The 14,338-nt window shown below is 38.1% G+C and overlaps 1 protein-coding gene across 1 annotated transcript in view; it reads left to right on the plus strand.

Moving 5' to 3' along the window:
• PPP1R3B (protein phosphatase 1 regulatory subunit 3B) overlaps positions 1–14,118 on the plus strand; it is a 16,640-nt gene extending 2,522 nt beyond the window's left edge. Inside the window, exon 3 of the mRNA XM_070935398.1 lies at positions 12,894–14,118. Within this exon, the coding sequence (XP_070791499.1) occupies positions 12,894–13,785 (892 nt within the window). The 3' untranslated portion in view covers positions 13,786–14,118. The remainder of the gene's footprint in view (positions 1–12,893) is intronic.
• The last annotated feature ends 220 nt before the right edge of the window (positions 14,119–14,338 follow it).

The raw sequence follows: 14,338 nt of genomic DNA on the forward strand, positions 1-14,338 counted from the left end.
ACATCATGGCCTAAAAGGATCTTGACATAATCTAGTCATTACAATTTGTGGTCAAAGACCAAAAAAGAAAAGAAAAACCAATACAATTCAGTAAATGCAATGGGGAGCTAGCATGTTAGAAGGAGAAAAGTTAATCGTTAAATGTTGGTGGCCTTCTAGCCCAATTATAATTAATTTTCCAGCATATTCTAATAGCAATTGAAATTTATCAAAATGAAACAAAGTTCACTGAAATATTGTTTGATTGATCCATTTATAAAATGTGCATTTCAGGCCAGCCCATTCACTTAATAAGGAAGGCAAGCATTAATTCATAGTACCAAGTATGGTATAAAGGGTAGTTCAGCAACACTTATAAAATTGTCCTGATGGCCACATTCAAACAGGGCAGAAGTGTTCTGAGTAACATCCCTTTTAATAATATCCCCTTCCAAACATGCAGGAGTAAAAAAAACATAGAGCTTGCTAGTGTAAGTGCCTTCCTGTGCAGAACAGAGAGAGTGTAAGAATTCCAATTACCGGTATGTCTTGATAAAAATCTGCTGCAAAGGCCCCCATCACAATGGGTTGAAACTTTGAGTATGCAGATCCATATCAAGGATCCTTTGTTTGACCTCTAGCATGGTTTTCTCTAATCCAAGCATAAGTAGTGAATGAGCTGAGAAGCTTGAGTTAAAAAAAACAACAACCAAGGATACATTTTCTTCTAAGAAGAGGCAAAAAGGATTGGTTGAACCAAGGACTCAACCCAGAAATTTAATTTTAGGTAATATTCAAATTTTCCATAGTGTCATAGCCCATGTTCAGCCAAAGAAATATGTTTGGCCAGGATTAATGTACATAAAGCATTCTGATGCATTTTGACTGAATTACTTCTATAGTCTTTACAACTATGTGTAATTTACTTCGATCTGCAAAAGCAATTCCTAGACCAACAATGGCCTCAGTAGGTTGATATTTTTCTCTCAGCTTCAAAATGTCAGCATAATGACCTAAATTGCATAAATTTGAGGTGTGTAAGTCCATGGTTATCTAAGTTTTTGAGTAGTCAGAAATAGGAGAGGTTAATGAGACCAGGGCAAGACTGTAAGGTCAGGAAATGATTTAATTTATATTTAAATGAGAACGAAAGAAAAAAATGGATTTGCTTAACAACCATGTGATTCACTTAGTCGCGGTGACTCACTGTACAACTATCATAAAAACGGTCATAAGAATCGAGTCTGGTCATGTGCCTCGACTTAAGACCAAAATTTCAATCACAATTGTAATCATAATTCAAGCACCTTTTATTATAAAGCTTCTGGTTCTCTTAAGATCATTTATATTTTACTATTGTAATGTTCATATTTCTTAGAATTAAGACTCATCAGGTAAGATATCTTTTAACTGCTTGTAAGCCATCTAGTGTAACATATGTAAAATGGGCAGCTGTATAAAATTATTTATTAAAAAAAATATGTTTAAAGGTCAGGAAAAAAAAAGATCTCAGAAACAAGTTTGTACTGCTTAATTGGAGTGAGGGCAAGGCCTGAGACTTGCAGTTTGGTCTTAACAGGTACAGGATATAGTTAGATTCAGGACTTCCAAAGATTTCCTTTTTAATCTCTAGAAAATTGGATCCCATAAAAATTCTAGAGAAAATCTTAGAGAATAAAATGGTGTGCAATTGTACCTTTGTTTGCAAATATGACATTGTATGTATATGTGTGTGTGTGTATGTGTGTGTGTTTCTTTTAGCCAGGTTTTTCCTACATAACCAAGATTTTACTACAGCCCTAGCCCTGGCTTTTTTCTTCTGGCAGCCAGCAGCTGCCCAGAATCGAGTGGATGTGACTCCACTGAGCTAGGGCTGTAGAAAAATCTTGGTTACGTAGGAAAAACCTGGCTAAAAGAAAAACACACATAAAACCTACGAAAAGTATATATATATAATGTGTGTGTGTATATATACATAATGTCATATATATATATATATATATATATATATATATATATATATATACACACACACATACATATATACATAAATATAAATGTCTCATATATATATATACATATACATTTATACATACATACATATATATACAGTATAATAAGTAGAGATTGTGCAAAGCATTCTGGAAGGCTAAAGGATGTAAGGGAGTTATCTCACTAGGTATATATGGTGACATTTTATGGGTATTCCTAGTATGTTTTCAAAAATTCCAAATTGACCAAAGGGACTGGTCTTTAATGGCATTTAACCTCTTCTGTAATATGAAAGATCTGTAGATGAAAATACGTGCTACTGAAAAATAACATCCTTGGGTTACAATGACAATTGGGACTGGGATTGCATCGCTAAGCAACGTGATTGTAAAGGGCAATGTCACGTGACTGCATCACTTGGCAATGGCAATTCTGGGCAGTTTTGGTTGCTGTTGTAATCCCAACACATGTGGGTCATTAAGTGGGACGAGACGGAAGTCCTAGGTAAATAGCATGGGGTGCTTTAGGGGGGTGGAGACTGGGGAGGACCTGCGAAGGCCAATGGAGAAGCATGGGCAGGATAGGCAGGTACTACAAGTGGAAAAAAAAGCAAGACCAACTTACTGGAGTGACTTGTGGCCTTTTCTTCTGGCTATCCTGTTGATTTTGCTTGTGGGATGCCAGCAAGGAAGGCCACAAAGGGCGATCACATAACCGTAGCTCCCTGCAACATTGTAATTGTAAACTGGATTGTGATCGTGACCACTGAGGTTCTATGGTGGCCGGAACTCTGAGGACCAGTTCTATGTCCACTGTTTCAGTGCTGCTATAGCTTTAAACGGGGGCTGAATAAATGCACATAAACTGAGGACTATCTGTAAATTGAGGGCACTTTTAAAATATGTCAGGAACTATTATAGAGGGGTCCTCTGCTGTGGCTGTAAATAGTAATGAAACTAATATCATAAAAAAAGAATAGACCTCAATAGGAGCCAACAAGCAGCAAGGAGTTTGTTTGCTTATTTGTGTTATCTATTGGCAGCACCTTTCGGTTTGAATAGATTGCTACTGATGTCTAGGATATCTTCAGGATGACAGTAATCATTTCCTATAATTGGATGCTTTGCTATTCATCTTGCGATTACGATTTGGTCAGCAGTAGTAAAGCTCAGATGGCTGGCTCCCATGCTAGCAGCATACCATTGTTTACTTCATATGAGTAGATCAGTTGAAAGAGGTCCAGTCCACAATAGAGCCAGCATCATGTTGTGGTTAATGTGTTGGACAGAACTGGGGGGAGGGGTGCAAGTCTACAATGCTAGAGGTCAATGAGTGATATTGGCAGGGGTGAAATCCAACAGGTTCTGACAGGTTCTGGAGAACCGGTAGCGGAAATTTTGAGCAGTTCAAAGAACCGGTAGCGGAAATTTTGAGTAGTTTGCAGAACTGGCAAATACCACCTCTGGCTGGCTCCAGAGTGGGGTGGGAATGGGGATTTTGCTGTATCCTTCCCCTGGAGTGGGGTGGGAATGGAGATTTTGCTGTATCCTTCCAAAGCCACGCCCACCAAGCCATACCACGCCCACCAAGCCATGACCACAGAACCAGTAGTAAAAAAAAAAAATAGTAAAAAAATTTGGATTTCACCACTGGATATTGGGCCAGTGTTTTCTCTCTCAACCTAACTACCTCCAGATTTGTTGATAGGAGGATGAAATAAGGAACATCTGCGCATGTGTGTTCTTGTGAGTCCTCAGAGGACAGCTGGGATATAGATCTAATAAATAATATTACCATCTCCCAGGAGAGCTATTGATGCTCAAATGTAAGGAAGGACAATTTGCTTGTGTCAGACTTGCAATTTGACACGTAAACACCAGCTGTCTGGAGAGCTATTCATAAGGTCTCCTGTGGTATCACAGGAAGTGTATAATAGGGTTTTTTTGCTTGCTCTTTGTGGTTTTCCTGAAGTTTTAAGACTAAGGGTGAGAAGAGGAAGTCCCTGGAAGCCCTACTGCACTCATTTCTAGTGTTTAAAACCCTGTGAAATTGGCCTAAAGTGGCAAGTAAAATTTAGCAGCAAAAAGACTGAATTAAGAGAGATTGGGAGACACTATGGGTTGTATGATGTAGAGGAGGGGGAGTTGGATTGGAAAAATAATGCCGTTTGCCTTTCAGATGCCTAATGTTCCTCCCCCCCTCCAATTTTTGGAAGGAATTAGCACAAATATTGCACCACTGAAAACCAACTATTTCCTACTGAATTACAGCAGTGCAGTTTTAAGGTGCTGGAGGGCTGTAAATTGGCTGCCAGGAGCTACATTTGGGTCACAGATTGGAAAATACTTTATTTTTATTTTATTTTATTTTAAAAAAATATTTTTTTACTTTTTTCCCCCACATAAACATAAAATATATCTTTTTAGAACCAAGTCTTGATCCGGTCATAAATAGGTACAATCACTTACATTTTTTAACAAACTCTATTCAAAATTTCCTCATTGCATCTTTTAAAATTACAAATCAAAACAAATTTTTTTAACATAAATTCTAACATCTTAATTTAGGCCATACTATTATATCGCCACAAATATTAATTCCCAAATAAACTCCACTCATTTTTATATCCAAATATAAATCAAAGTTCATTCTAACTCTTTCCTAAATTTCCTCCATTACTTCTTTTAACATCAATATCAAAACACAAATTTAAGAAATATTATAACCTCTTAATCTAAGTATTTACCTTACTATTTTATCACCACAAATCTTAATTTCCAATATATACAACTCTATTTTTATTTCAATTTATAAATCAAAATTCTATCCGTATTTCTTAATGTCTGGACCCATTTCCTCCAATCTTTAGATCTTAAATTTTGTCAATTTACACTTATTCTTGAGCTTATCATCTATTACACATTTCATTTTACACAGAATAATCTCAAAATCATTTCACTTCATTTTAATTGTCTTCCAACATATTCTTTTTCACCCCATATTAATTTGACTATTTTCCAGTATATTCTCCTCTATATCTCCAGCTAATGTTTAGCTGATTTCCAGCAAATTTTATTTTAGCTGAATTTCAGCATATTCTCCTCCATAACTCCAACTGTTGTTTGGCTGGTTTCCAGCATTTTTTTTATTTTGGCTGATTTCCAGCATATTTTCCTCCCTACCTCCAACTATTGTTTGGCTGATTTCCAGCATATTTTATTTTGGTTGATTTCCAGCATATTCTCCATACCTCCAACTATCGTTTGGCTGATTTCCAGCATATTTTATTTTGGCTGATTTCCAGCATATTCTCCTCCACATCACCTCTTGTTTGGCTGATACCCAGCATACCTTGTTTTGAATGTTTTCTTTTCAGTATATTTATCTATTATTTAATTATTTCCAAATGTACTTTTCCAGGGTGTTTCCCAACCTATTTCTTAATGTTGATCATTTCCAACATACATTAAATTCAATCACAATTTGTTACTTAAGTCTGCGTTTCTTATTTTATCATCCAATAGTTCCTTAATCATTCACATTTAATCATATTTACCATTCTCAACTTTGTTTACCATTTAAAATTAAAACATGTTACAGCAAACATATTCTCCACTTGTTCTCCCATAGTCTAATAAATTTTCTTAAGTTTGTCTCATATTAATATATACTCTTATGCTTTTGTAAAAATATCATTTTTAACCACCTTAACATCAAATTTCTATTTTAGTTACCTTCTTTTATTTTCCATCTTTATTTCTCCATAGACACCACCTGCTTATATTTAAAACTCATTCAAACATTTAAACATTACATTTTAAGTTTATCTATTTTATTTCTTCATTTCCCTATCTGTCCATAAGTATTCCACTTCAAAATCAGTATATCCATGTTTGAAACTCTATATATCATTTTACTTCTATTGAAAAGTCTGTTCCATGTAGAATCCATCAGTTTCATTATTTTGTTCCTGCGCCACTTCTTTCGTCCCTGCGCCAGTTAGTTTCGATTTTATTAGTTCCATTATATTTCTTCTTTCTTTATAAAACCATCCATAGGCAGAATAGGAATCTCCAAAATCCAAAAATCCATAGTTATTTTCTAAGTAATCCCAGGTAAATAGCCAGTCAAAATAGTTCTTTTTCAAACAGAAGGTGAGTCTCCACAATTTACACTTTTGCTTAGTCACAGCAATCTCCATTTTGTAGCAATTATGTAACCATCCATTTGCCTTGCTTCATCTAACTTTTAAAGGTATTAAATCCTTATTTGTCGCTTTTCTCTTTTTCCAAAGATCGAATCTGTTCCAATTTAAAGGAAAACTCAGTTTTCTAATTTGTTAATAGCCAATTCGTCCAAAACAATCAGTACTAAAGTAAATTCCTTAATGGGTCATTATCCCCTATTGTTACTTTACAAAATCTTCAAGCCCCGCAAATCTACAGCCTCTGTTTAAGGCTGGGGGTCTTATTAGTAAAAGTCCATAGTCTAACGTTGTTTCTCGCCTGGGTTGGTGTCACTTACCCGGCTTCAAAGCACATCGTTCTTTCTTTCTTCTTTCCTCCTGCACAATTCTTTCCTGGTTTGTCCCAGCTTCATGGCAGCCGCCATGGCTGTCTCCCCCCGCCGCTGACTCAGAGGGTTCCCTCCGGCCTCCGAGGAACTTGCCTGTTCCTCTCAGCTGTCCGAGGCACCCCTCTCCTTCCCCTGTCCCTAAAAGACAGGCTCGGTCCAAAGACCCATCGGTGGCGGCTCGTCAGTCAGGGTTTTCACGGGGCTTATCAGAGCCCACTATTTCCCTGACTGCATCGCTGGGACGCCAAACCGGAAGTCTCCGGAAAATATTTTATTAATGAATACTAAAATGCAAGAGCTACCCTTTGCTGTATGCCTGCAATAATATGCAAGTATGAATAACCTTGCTGCTTTATAAGCTACAAGATGATTATTTCTTCAACCTGCATTCCTGGAATTGGACATTTAGTTAATTCTTTGAATTAATACTTTTGCTGGGCCACCCTCTATATATTCTTCTATATCCAACTTACAACTCATAAAGCCCTTCTTCCCATTAACCCCCCTCCCATTCTTTAAAACGCCACTTCAACTTGATAGGGCAGGTTTTCTTCATACCACTTAAGTATTTTTATTATACTTTGGGGGAAAGGGAGATAATCTCAAAGAACCAGACTTTTGATTGCAGCAAATAGTTATAGAAAAAGGGTAAGCATTCCATGGCCCACACAAATACCAGGAAGAATTCAGCAGGGTTGGTAGTACTTCATGCATTCCACCCTTGAAATGGCAGATAAATATGTTTAACGCTCAGGGCTCTGAAGATGATCTGTACTACTAGGTCTTAAAGTTATAAAAAATTGAGAAACCAGTCTTTCGCAATAAAGGTCACGAAGAGCTGTTGAAAGCTTTATAATAGGCGGTGCGGGTAAGATAAAGGGAAGTCTGGTGGGGATCAAAGATTGAGTAAAAAGCTTCCGGATATGTTTTTAATTGAGAAACAAAAATCTCTTGCAATTTGCATAGAAGGAAAAGACAACCAGTATGTCTGAAAGCTGTTTTTGTGCACCTGTTGGAACTATTTGGAACATGACAGCCACTACTAAATAGTGCCTGTATTTTCAAGAGATTTTAAAAAGCATTAGAACAGGTTGAAAGAACATTTAAATCTGCTTTTTTGTTTGTTTGTTTGTTTGTTTGTTTCAGCTATAGCTAGGCAGATTCCTTGGGCATGCAGACTGCAGATTATAGAAACTGAAATCCAACATATCTGGCAGACAGCAGTGGAGGAAATCTGTCATGTGCTAAACTTGCTTGTTTGGGTGAACTGGAGAGTTGGAATTGATCTTAATTTAGTGACTTTCAAACCTGTTTTTTAAAAGATGCAGGGCTTTGTTTGTTTATATTTATGTCCTCATTCTCAAATAAGCCAAGAGTAGCATACATGTAATAGTCTCCAGGAGTGTCTGTGGAAAAGGCGGTGAGGGGGGTGGGGGATCAAGATTGTGGCTGTGTGTAAATTTTGCAGTCAGATAAACATTATCTTAACATTTTTGACACGCACGCCCCCTGGGTAAATGTTCTTTGTAGTCATTTACTGAAATCTTTATAGAAGTGCAATTAGTTCCTATTCTTTTAGAACCAGTTTGAAGACTAAGAAACCTGTTGACAATGAGTTATCATCATCATCATCACTACCACCATCTGCTTTGCTTTGTCGGATTTTGCTTTGTTGCTAGTTGCTTTGGTTTCAGAAATGTATGTAATATTCATATAAGTAGCATTAAATTCTACTTATATATTTCTTCATAGCTATTGATATATAGGCTTTTGGCTTTGAAAAGTCTCAGAGGTTAGATTAAGGATACTCCTTCCATAAGAGCCCTGAACATGACCAATCCCCTGATTTCAATCCTCATTCTGGCCTTACTTGTTCTACCCATACAACTTGCACTGTGGAATTGCCTCCAGGATACTAGCCACCCTTACTGGCAGCAAGAGGTCTGCTCTCCAGCTTTTCCTTCAGTCACCAACTTACTCATACCAAGTGTTGCACCTCCTGAACAATTATCCAGAGACAGCACTCTGAGAGAACCAGCAAATTGACTACTATATCCTGTTAATTGGGTTCTCAGTCTCTGGGCTGCGGATTGGCACCAGTCCATGTCCTGTTAGGAACCGGGTCGTGCAAGCAAATGAAGCCCCATCCATGCATGCACGATATCCAGACAACACATGAAACCATGCCTCACCCCCGGTCCACGGAAAAACCACCCTGCGAGGAGCTGGTCCCTGGCACCTGAAAGGTTGGATCTCTCTGTCCTCTGTTGGAACATAGCTGGGTAGGCCTCAAAAGAAGCAGAGCCAGATTTTCTTGGATTCCAATACAAATTTGATATAATCATTTTGAGACATGGATGTTGGGGGAATTCTCAATCCTTTCCATTTGCCCCTGCACAAGTATCCTTACTGTGCCTTAATTTCTATCTTCCCCCTCAGCAGCTCTAGTTACAGGTAACCCAAACCTGGCAACAGGTTGATATCTTCCTTAATGTTTGCCTGAATGAATTTCCCAATGCATATATTCTAGTAGGTAGGGACTTCAACACAAAAGCAGGTTGTAATGATGAAGTCCACTATGGACCCTTCAATCCCTACCCCTCTGAAGAAGTAATTGAGCCACCATTTATGTCTAGCTCCTTCAAAAATCCCAAATATAATTTAGCTGGCTTTAGGCTGCTACATCTCATAAATAGACTTAACCTACAGGGATACTTTTAAAGAAGTGTGGTCTTTTTAAACTATCCCTATTTTTCCACAAACCTGCTCCTTCTGTTGCAAAACAGATTCTGTGGAAAATACGGATTTGGTCAGTTTCCAATTATTGGACCTGGTGATCCTACTTTGAAATTGGATCTTATTAGCTTGCTGTTGGAAGTCTTACTTGTTGTGACATTTAAAGTGGTGGTTTTTGTTTCTGTTTTAGTAAGAGTAATTAAAGGTAATTTGATCTTTGAATGTATGAATCGAAACAAGTCTTCTGGGGACTCATAGTAGCAAAAACTCACCAAGACTTGTAAGCAGGCTCCAGTATAAAATGAAGCATATCAGGAAATTATTTCAAAAATGTTTGCTACTCTGGTTTAGCTTGAAGGTGGATAATTATATGGTAGAGAAACTTACTACGTTACCAAAATTCTATTTCTTTACAACTTTCTGCTTTCACTTTCTCTGAATGCCACTGGCAGATCTGTTAAACTGGATTCCAAATGCAATAGCCTTCAGGCTTTTATCTCACCAGAAATTATTGCCTTCTTATCAAACAAGAAATCAATTTTTATCTATGGTTCCTAACGTCAAGTAGCTGGTGGCTTTTCTAAACAAATTAAAATGGTTGACAATATGATTTTCAACTGGGCAAAAATTATATACTGAATGTTTTTGGTGAGTTATGAAAAACTTGGGCTGTTTCATAAAGATCGAACAGAGGAAGTATTACACTTTCTCACGATTGCTGTACAAATATGTTAGAGAAAATGTCTGGTAAACTCCTCCTATGGATTTTGTACTGCATATCTTGCAACCTTATCCACTATTAATGATCTTCATGGCGAAAAGCCTTTAAAATTTCTTGGAAACAGCAATGTGTCCAAGAATATAGTTTGTTTAGGCAACCATTTCCAAACATACAGAAGGAGGCATCTCTTGCTTTGATTCCCTAAGAACCTGAGAGGAAGCCAGTGGTTTTAAGATGCCTGTTCTACACAGCTGAGGACAGCAGACATTAATAAAAGAAGTTTTGGAATTTGGCATATGCAGTTATCTGTTGGCGGATCCTGTGTGTGCATGATTCAAAGTTTCATCGATGATGAAAGCTTCCTACCCTGTTTCCCTGAAAATAAGACATCCCCTGATAATAAACCCAATCAGGCTCTTGAGCACATGCGCTAAAATAAGCCCTCCCCTGAAAATAAGCCCTCCCCGAAATATTTAAACGCATGCGCAGCCAATCTCCGCCATTTCCTCCATGTGCCCCAAAATAATAAGGCCTCCCCGAAAATAAGGCCAAGCGCTTATTTCAGGGTTCAAAAAAATATAAGACAGGTTCTTATTTTCGGGGAAACACGGTATTTGCAAAATGTTCTACAGAAATTTCAGCAATTTTGAATTAAAAACTGGAATAAAAATTTGTTGCATGAATTCTTAGTTCTTAGAATTCATAGTCACTGTGATACTTCTTTGTTCATCTGAAATTGTTTGGAAAAAATTGTAACCTCTTGGGGTTTGGGGGGGTGGTTTGCCTGGGTTTTGAATTTTGTTGTTATAAATTCTAAATTGATGGTATAGTTCTTAATGCCAACAAATAAGTTATACATTCCCAATCAATTGTGAAGCTTCTGTGGCTTGTGTAACAATTATACATGCGTTCCAAGCTTCATAGTATAATTATTACTGACTTATTACATTTATATTTCATCTTCTTTCCAAGCAATTACAGATGATATACATGATTCTGCCCTCCCAACTCACTCTTGCAAAAGCTACCCTATGTAGAATGTATATGGAGATTCTCAGTCATCCAGGTCATGGTTGTCCCAAAGGTGCTTTTCCAAAAGGCAACTGGAATTCATTGTTTTTTTTTCCTTGAAAATGTTTCATTTATCATCCAAGTAGCTTCTTCAGTTCTGACTCATAGGAGACAACCTATGTAGTAATTTTAAAAATCTTATTTCCAGTCCAGGTTCTGTGTCTAATTCAAGGTAGCCAAACTAATATACCTTAGCTGTTAAATTTCTCACAGCTCAGGCAAGGAATTATGGGAACTGTAATTCAAAACATCTGGTTGGCACTAACTTGAACTGCCCCTTTTCTTTTAAAGCTTTTGATACTATTGGAAACTCTTTTCTGAGGCCAATTTATTTGTATTTTTGTAAACTGACTTTCCATAGAGACTGGAACTTGTCAGGATTGGGGGAGACTAATATGGTGTCTAATGTAGACTGGCTTGCAGTGTAAAATATAATTTGCCTACTTACGTAAATATATTCTGCAATTTTTGTAGATTAGATTTTGCTGTTTTGCATGTTAATGACTGCTCTAAGCTGTAGTTAACTCAAAAGTGAACCTTGGACAAATACTGAAAGATCATTCATTCACTCCATGTAATTTGAGACCACCTGTTTCCGAATCTATGTAATATTCAAAACTGCAAGAAATCTAGCAAGTAGGAAGGAATTAGGTAGTTTTCTTGTAGGCAGTATTTCTTCATATTATTAATATAATCCTTTTTCGTGTTTGTGCCTGGATCCTGGCAAGGCTTTACGGAAGTGAATTTGGATGTCCTGTGACTCAAATTCATTGACATAGTTACATCGATGCAAATTCCTGAAATGTCTCAATATTGTTGAACTGTAAATCTGTGAAGTCACAGGTCTGCTGTGGCTTCCGCTCCAGTTAAGAAGTCGGGGCAGCTCTTTCTTGCTGCAGTCTATTTTGTTTCCTGTTTCTACACACTGAAAGAAATGTTCCCAATACTTAGAGAAATGGAGAACTTGCTGTGAAAGAAACGCAAGCCATAGCCTCTGGCAGTTGTGTTTTACTCGGCTCTCCAAGCCTGTCCATGCTTTATTGCTCTGCTGGTTTTGAATACTTAACCATTCAGAATGCTCCAGACTGGAATGCAGTTTCGACCAAACTCTTTCTGGGTTACAGGGTGAGTGTGTGGTAAACTATTGTGCCATTTATGTTGCCTTGTGATAGAAGAAAGATAGATGTTTTTTCAGTAGAGTATCTGAGGCGGATTTAGTATTCTAATGTTGGGGAAGGTGTGGTTCCGTGATATGAAAGGACATATGAGAATGCCATGATCAAGTAGAAATTTGAACTCTGGGTCTTTGTTTGGGGAGATTTGCTTGGGGGTCTTTGTGAAATGACATGAAACACGGTTTTCATCTACTAGTTGCATCTTCTGTTGAAATCTGCCACAACTTGGTTCATACACTTTCTCCATGGAGGAATTCCTGTTTTTGAAAATGTGAATATGCCATTTGGTTACTAGATCAGGGAAGACATATCAACTTGTAAATCTAACTGTTTTGCTGCCAAACGCTAAAAATTTGAGTTACACGTCCACATTTCTTGTTGTACTTCAGACCTGTATCTGATTGCCTTTATCAAGGATGTTAAGCAAGAGTAAGGCTGTGAGCTTCATATACCCCGCAAGAGTCCAGTATATATTTGATGAGATAACTAAAAATACAAAGCTTGAAAATGAGCAGGCTTTGCTAAAACATGTTATCCAGAGGTACACTTATCAGAGAATTGGGACTGACTGCGGCCTGCTATGTGGCTTTGTAACTCTTTAATGTGTTTCTCTAATTTTACTTTTTATTTATCTCCTCCTCCAGAATCCTGGACTCTTTTCCTCAAAAGCCCAGAATGGCAGTGGATGTAGCTATGCAACTTTACCTGCGGGCGCCCTCTTTGCGGAAAGAGAGCTTTGCCTACAAAATAGCCCCAAAGATCAAGACGCCTTTGCGACCCTGCATCCATGTAAACAGCAGCCCCATGCTGAACGAGCTGGGGTCAGAGGTCCAAGCTCTTCAGGGGAACAGGGCGAAGAAAAAGGTTTCTTTTGCAGACAGCCGGGGCTTGGCTCTGACAGTGGTGAAAGTGTTCTCAGAATTTGATGACCCCTTGGATATTCCCTTGAACATCACAGAACTGATAGACAACATTGTGGGCCTGACCACGGTGGATCATGATGACTTTGTCTTGGATTTCGTACAGCCTTCTGCAGATTACTTGGACTTCCGGAATCGCCTTCAGGCAGATTGTGTTTGTCTTGAGAACTGCATGTTGAAAGATAAAGCTATTGTGGGTACGGTGAAAGTCAGGAATCTGGCATTTGAGAAGGCCGTCAAGATTCGGATGACCTTTGATACTTGGAAAACCTTCACGGATCACCCATGCCAATACGTGAAGGACACCTATGCCAGTTCCGATAAGGATACGTTCTCCTTTGATGTTAGCTTGCCAGAGCGGGTTCAAGCCCATGAAAGAATCGAGTTTGCAGTGTGTTATGAATGTGATGGCAAAGTCTACTGGGATAGCAACAAGGGGTTCAATTACAGGATCATACGCTCTGAACTCAAATCGGCTCGAGAGATTTCACAGCCTTGTAGTGAGCCAGATTTTGGGATTGCCTTTGATCAGTTTGGAAGCCCCCGGTGTTCTTATGGTTTATTTCCTGAATGGCCTAGCTATTCCGGATATGAAAAACTTGGCCCTTATTACTAAATCAGAGCCTTGGGATTATATTTACTGCACAAGAATGAAGAAACAGAGATAGAAAACCCTCTTGGGAAAGTGGTTGCAGAGTCAGAGTAGGCAAAAGAACTGAAGTTTGTATTTACAGAATGGAAACAAAGAGAAACGTGAAAACTCCTGGCTGCAAAGGTTTTTAGGGTAGATGCTGTCTTCATGTTCCTTTGAATTTAAACAAAAGGAGATGGTCTCCTGTGACATGGCTGCCACAGATCGAATTCAGCACTTGGTGCTGTCGTTTGGGCAATTTGGTTTCTGGGCATCCTTTGAGATACATTACAGTATTGTGAGCTGTGCAAGAACAGATTCCCCCCTTTTTTTTTTCTGTATTCTGGAATCAAACTTGCTATCCACCTTTCTGATAAAACCAACTTTCTGAGAAAAAACAAGATGCAGGGATGAGCTAAGCGGTCTTCCTCCTCCTCTCTTAATCAGATTGTACAATCTGTGAGAGGCTGAGAGTCCTAAATGGAAAAGACTGTAATTTTAGCTCAAATGATCCTTTGCTTCCTTCCATTTTAGGAAT

The sequence above is a fragment of the Pituophis catenifer genome, unplaced genomic scaffold (assembly GCF_029215685.1).
Source record: "Pituophis catenifer annectens isolate HBS135680 unplaced genomic scaffold, rPitCat1.0.hap2 SCAF_2, whole genome shotgun sequence".
Taxonomy (NCBI): Eukaryota; Metazoa; Chordata; class Lepidosauria; order Squamata; family Colubridae; genus Pituophis; species Pituophis catenifer.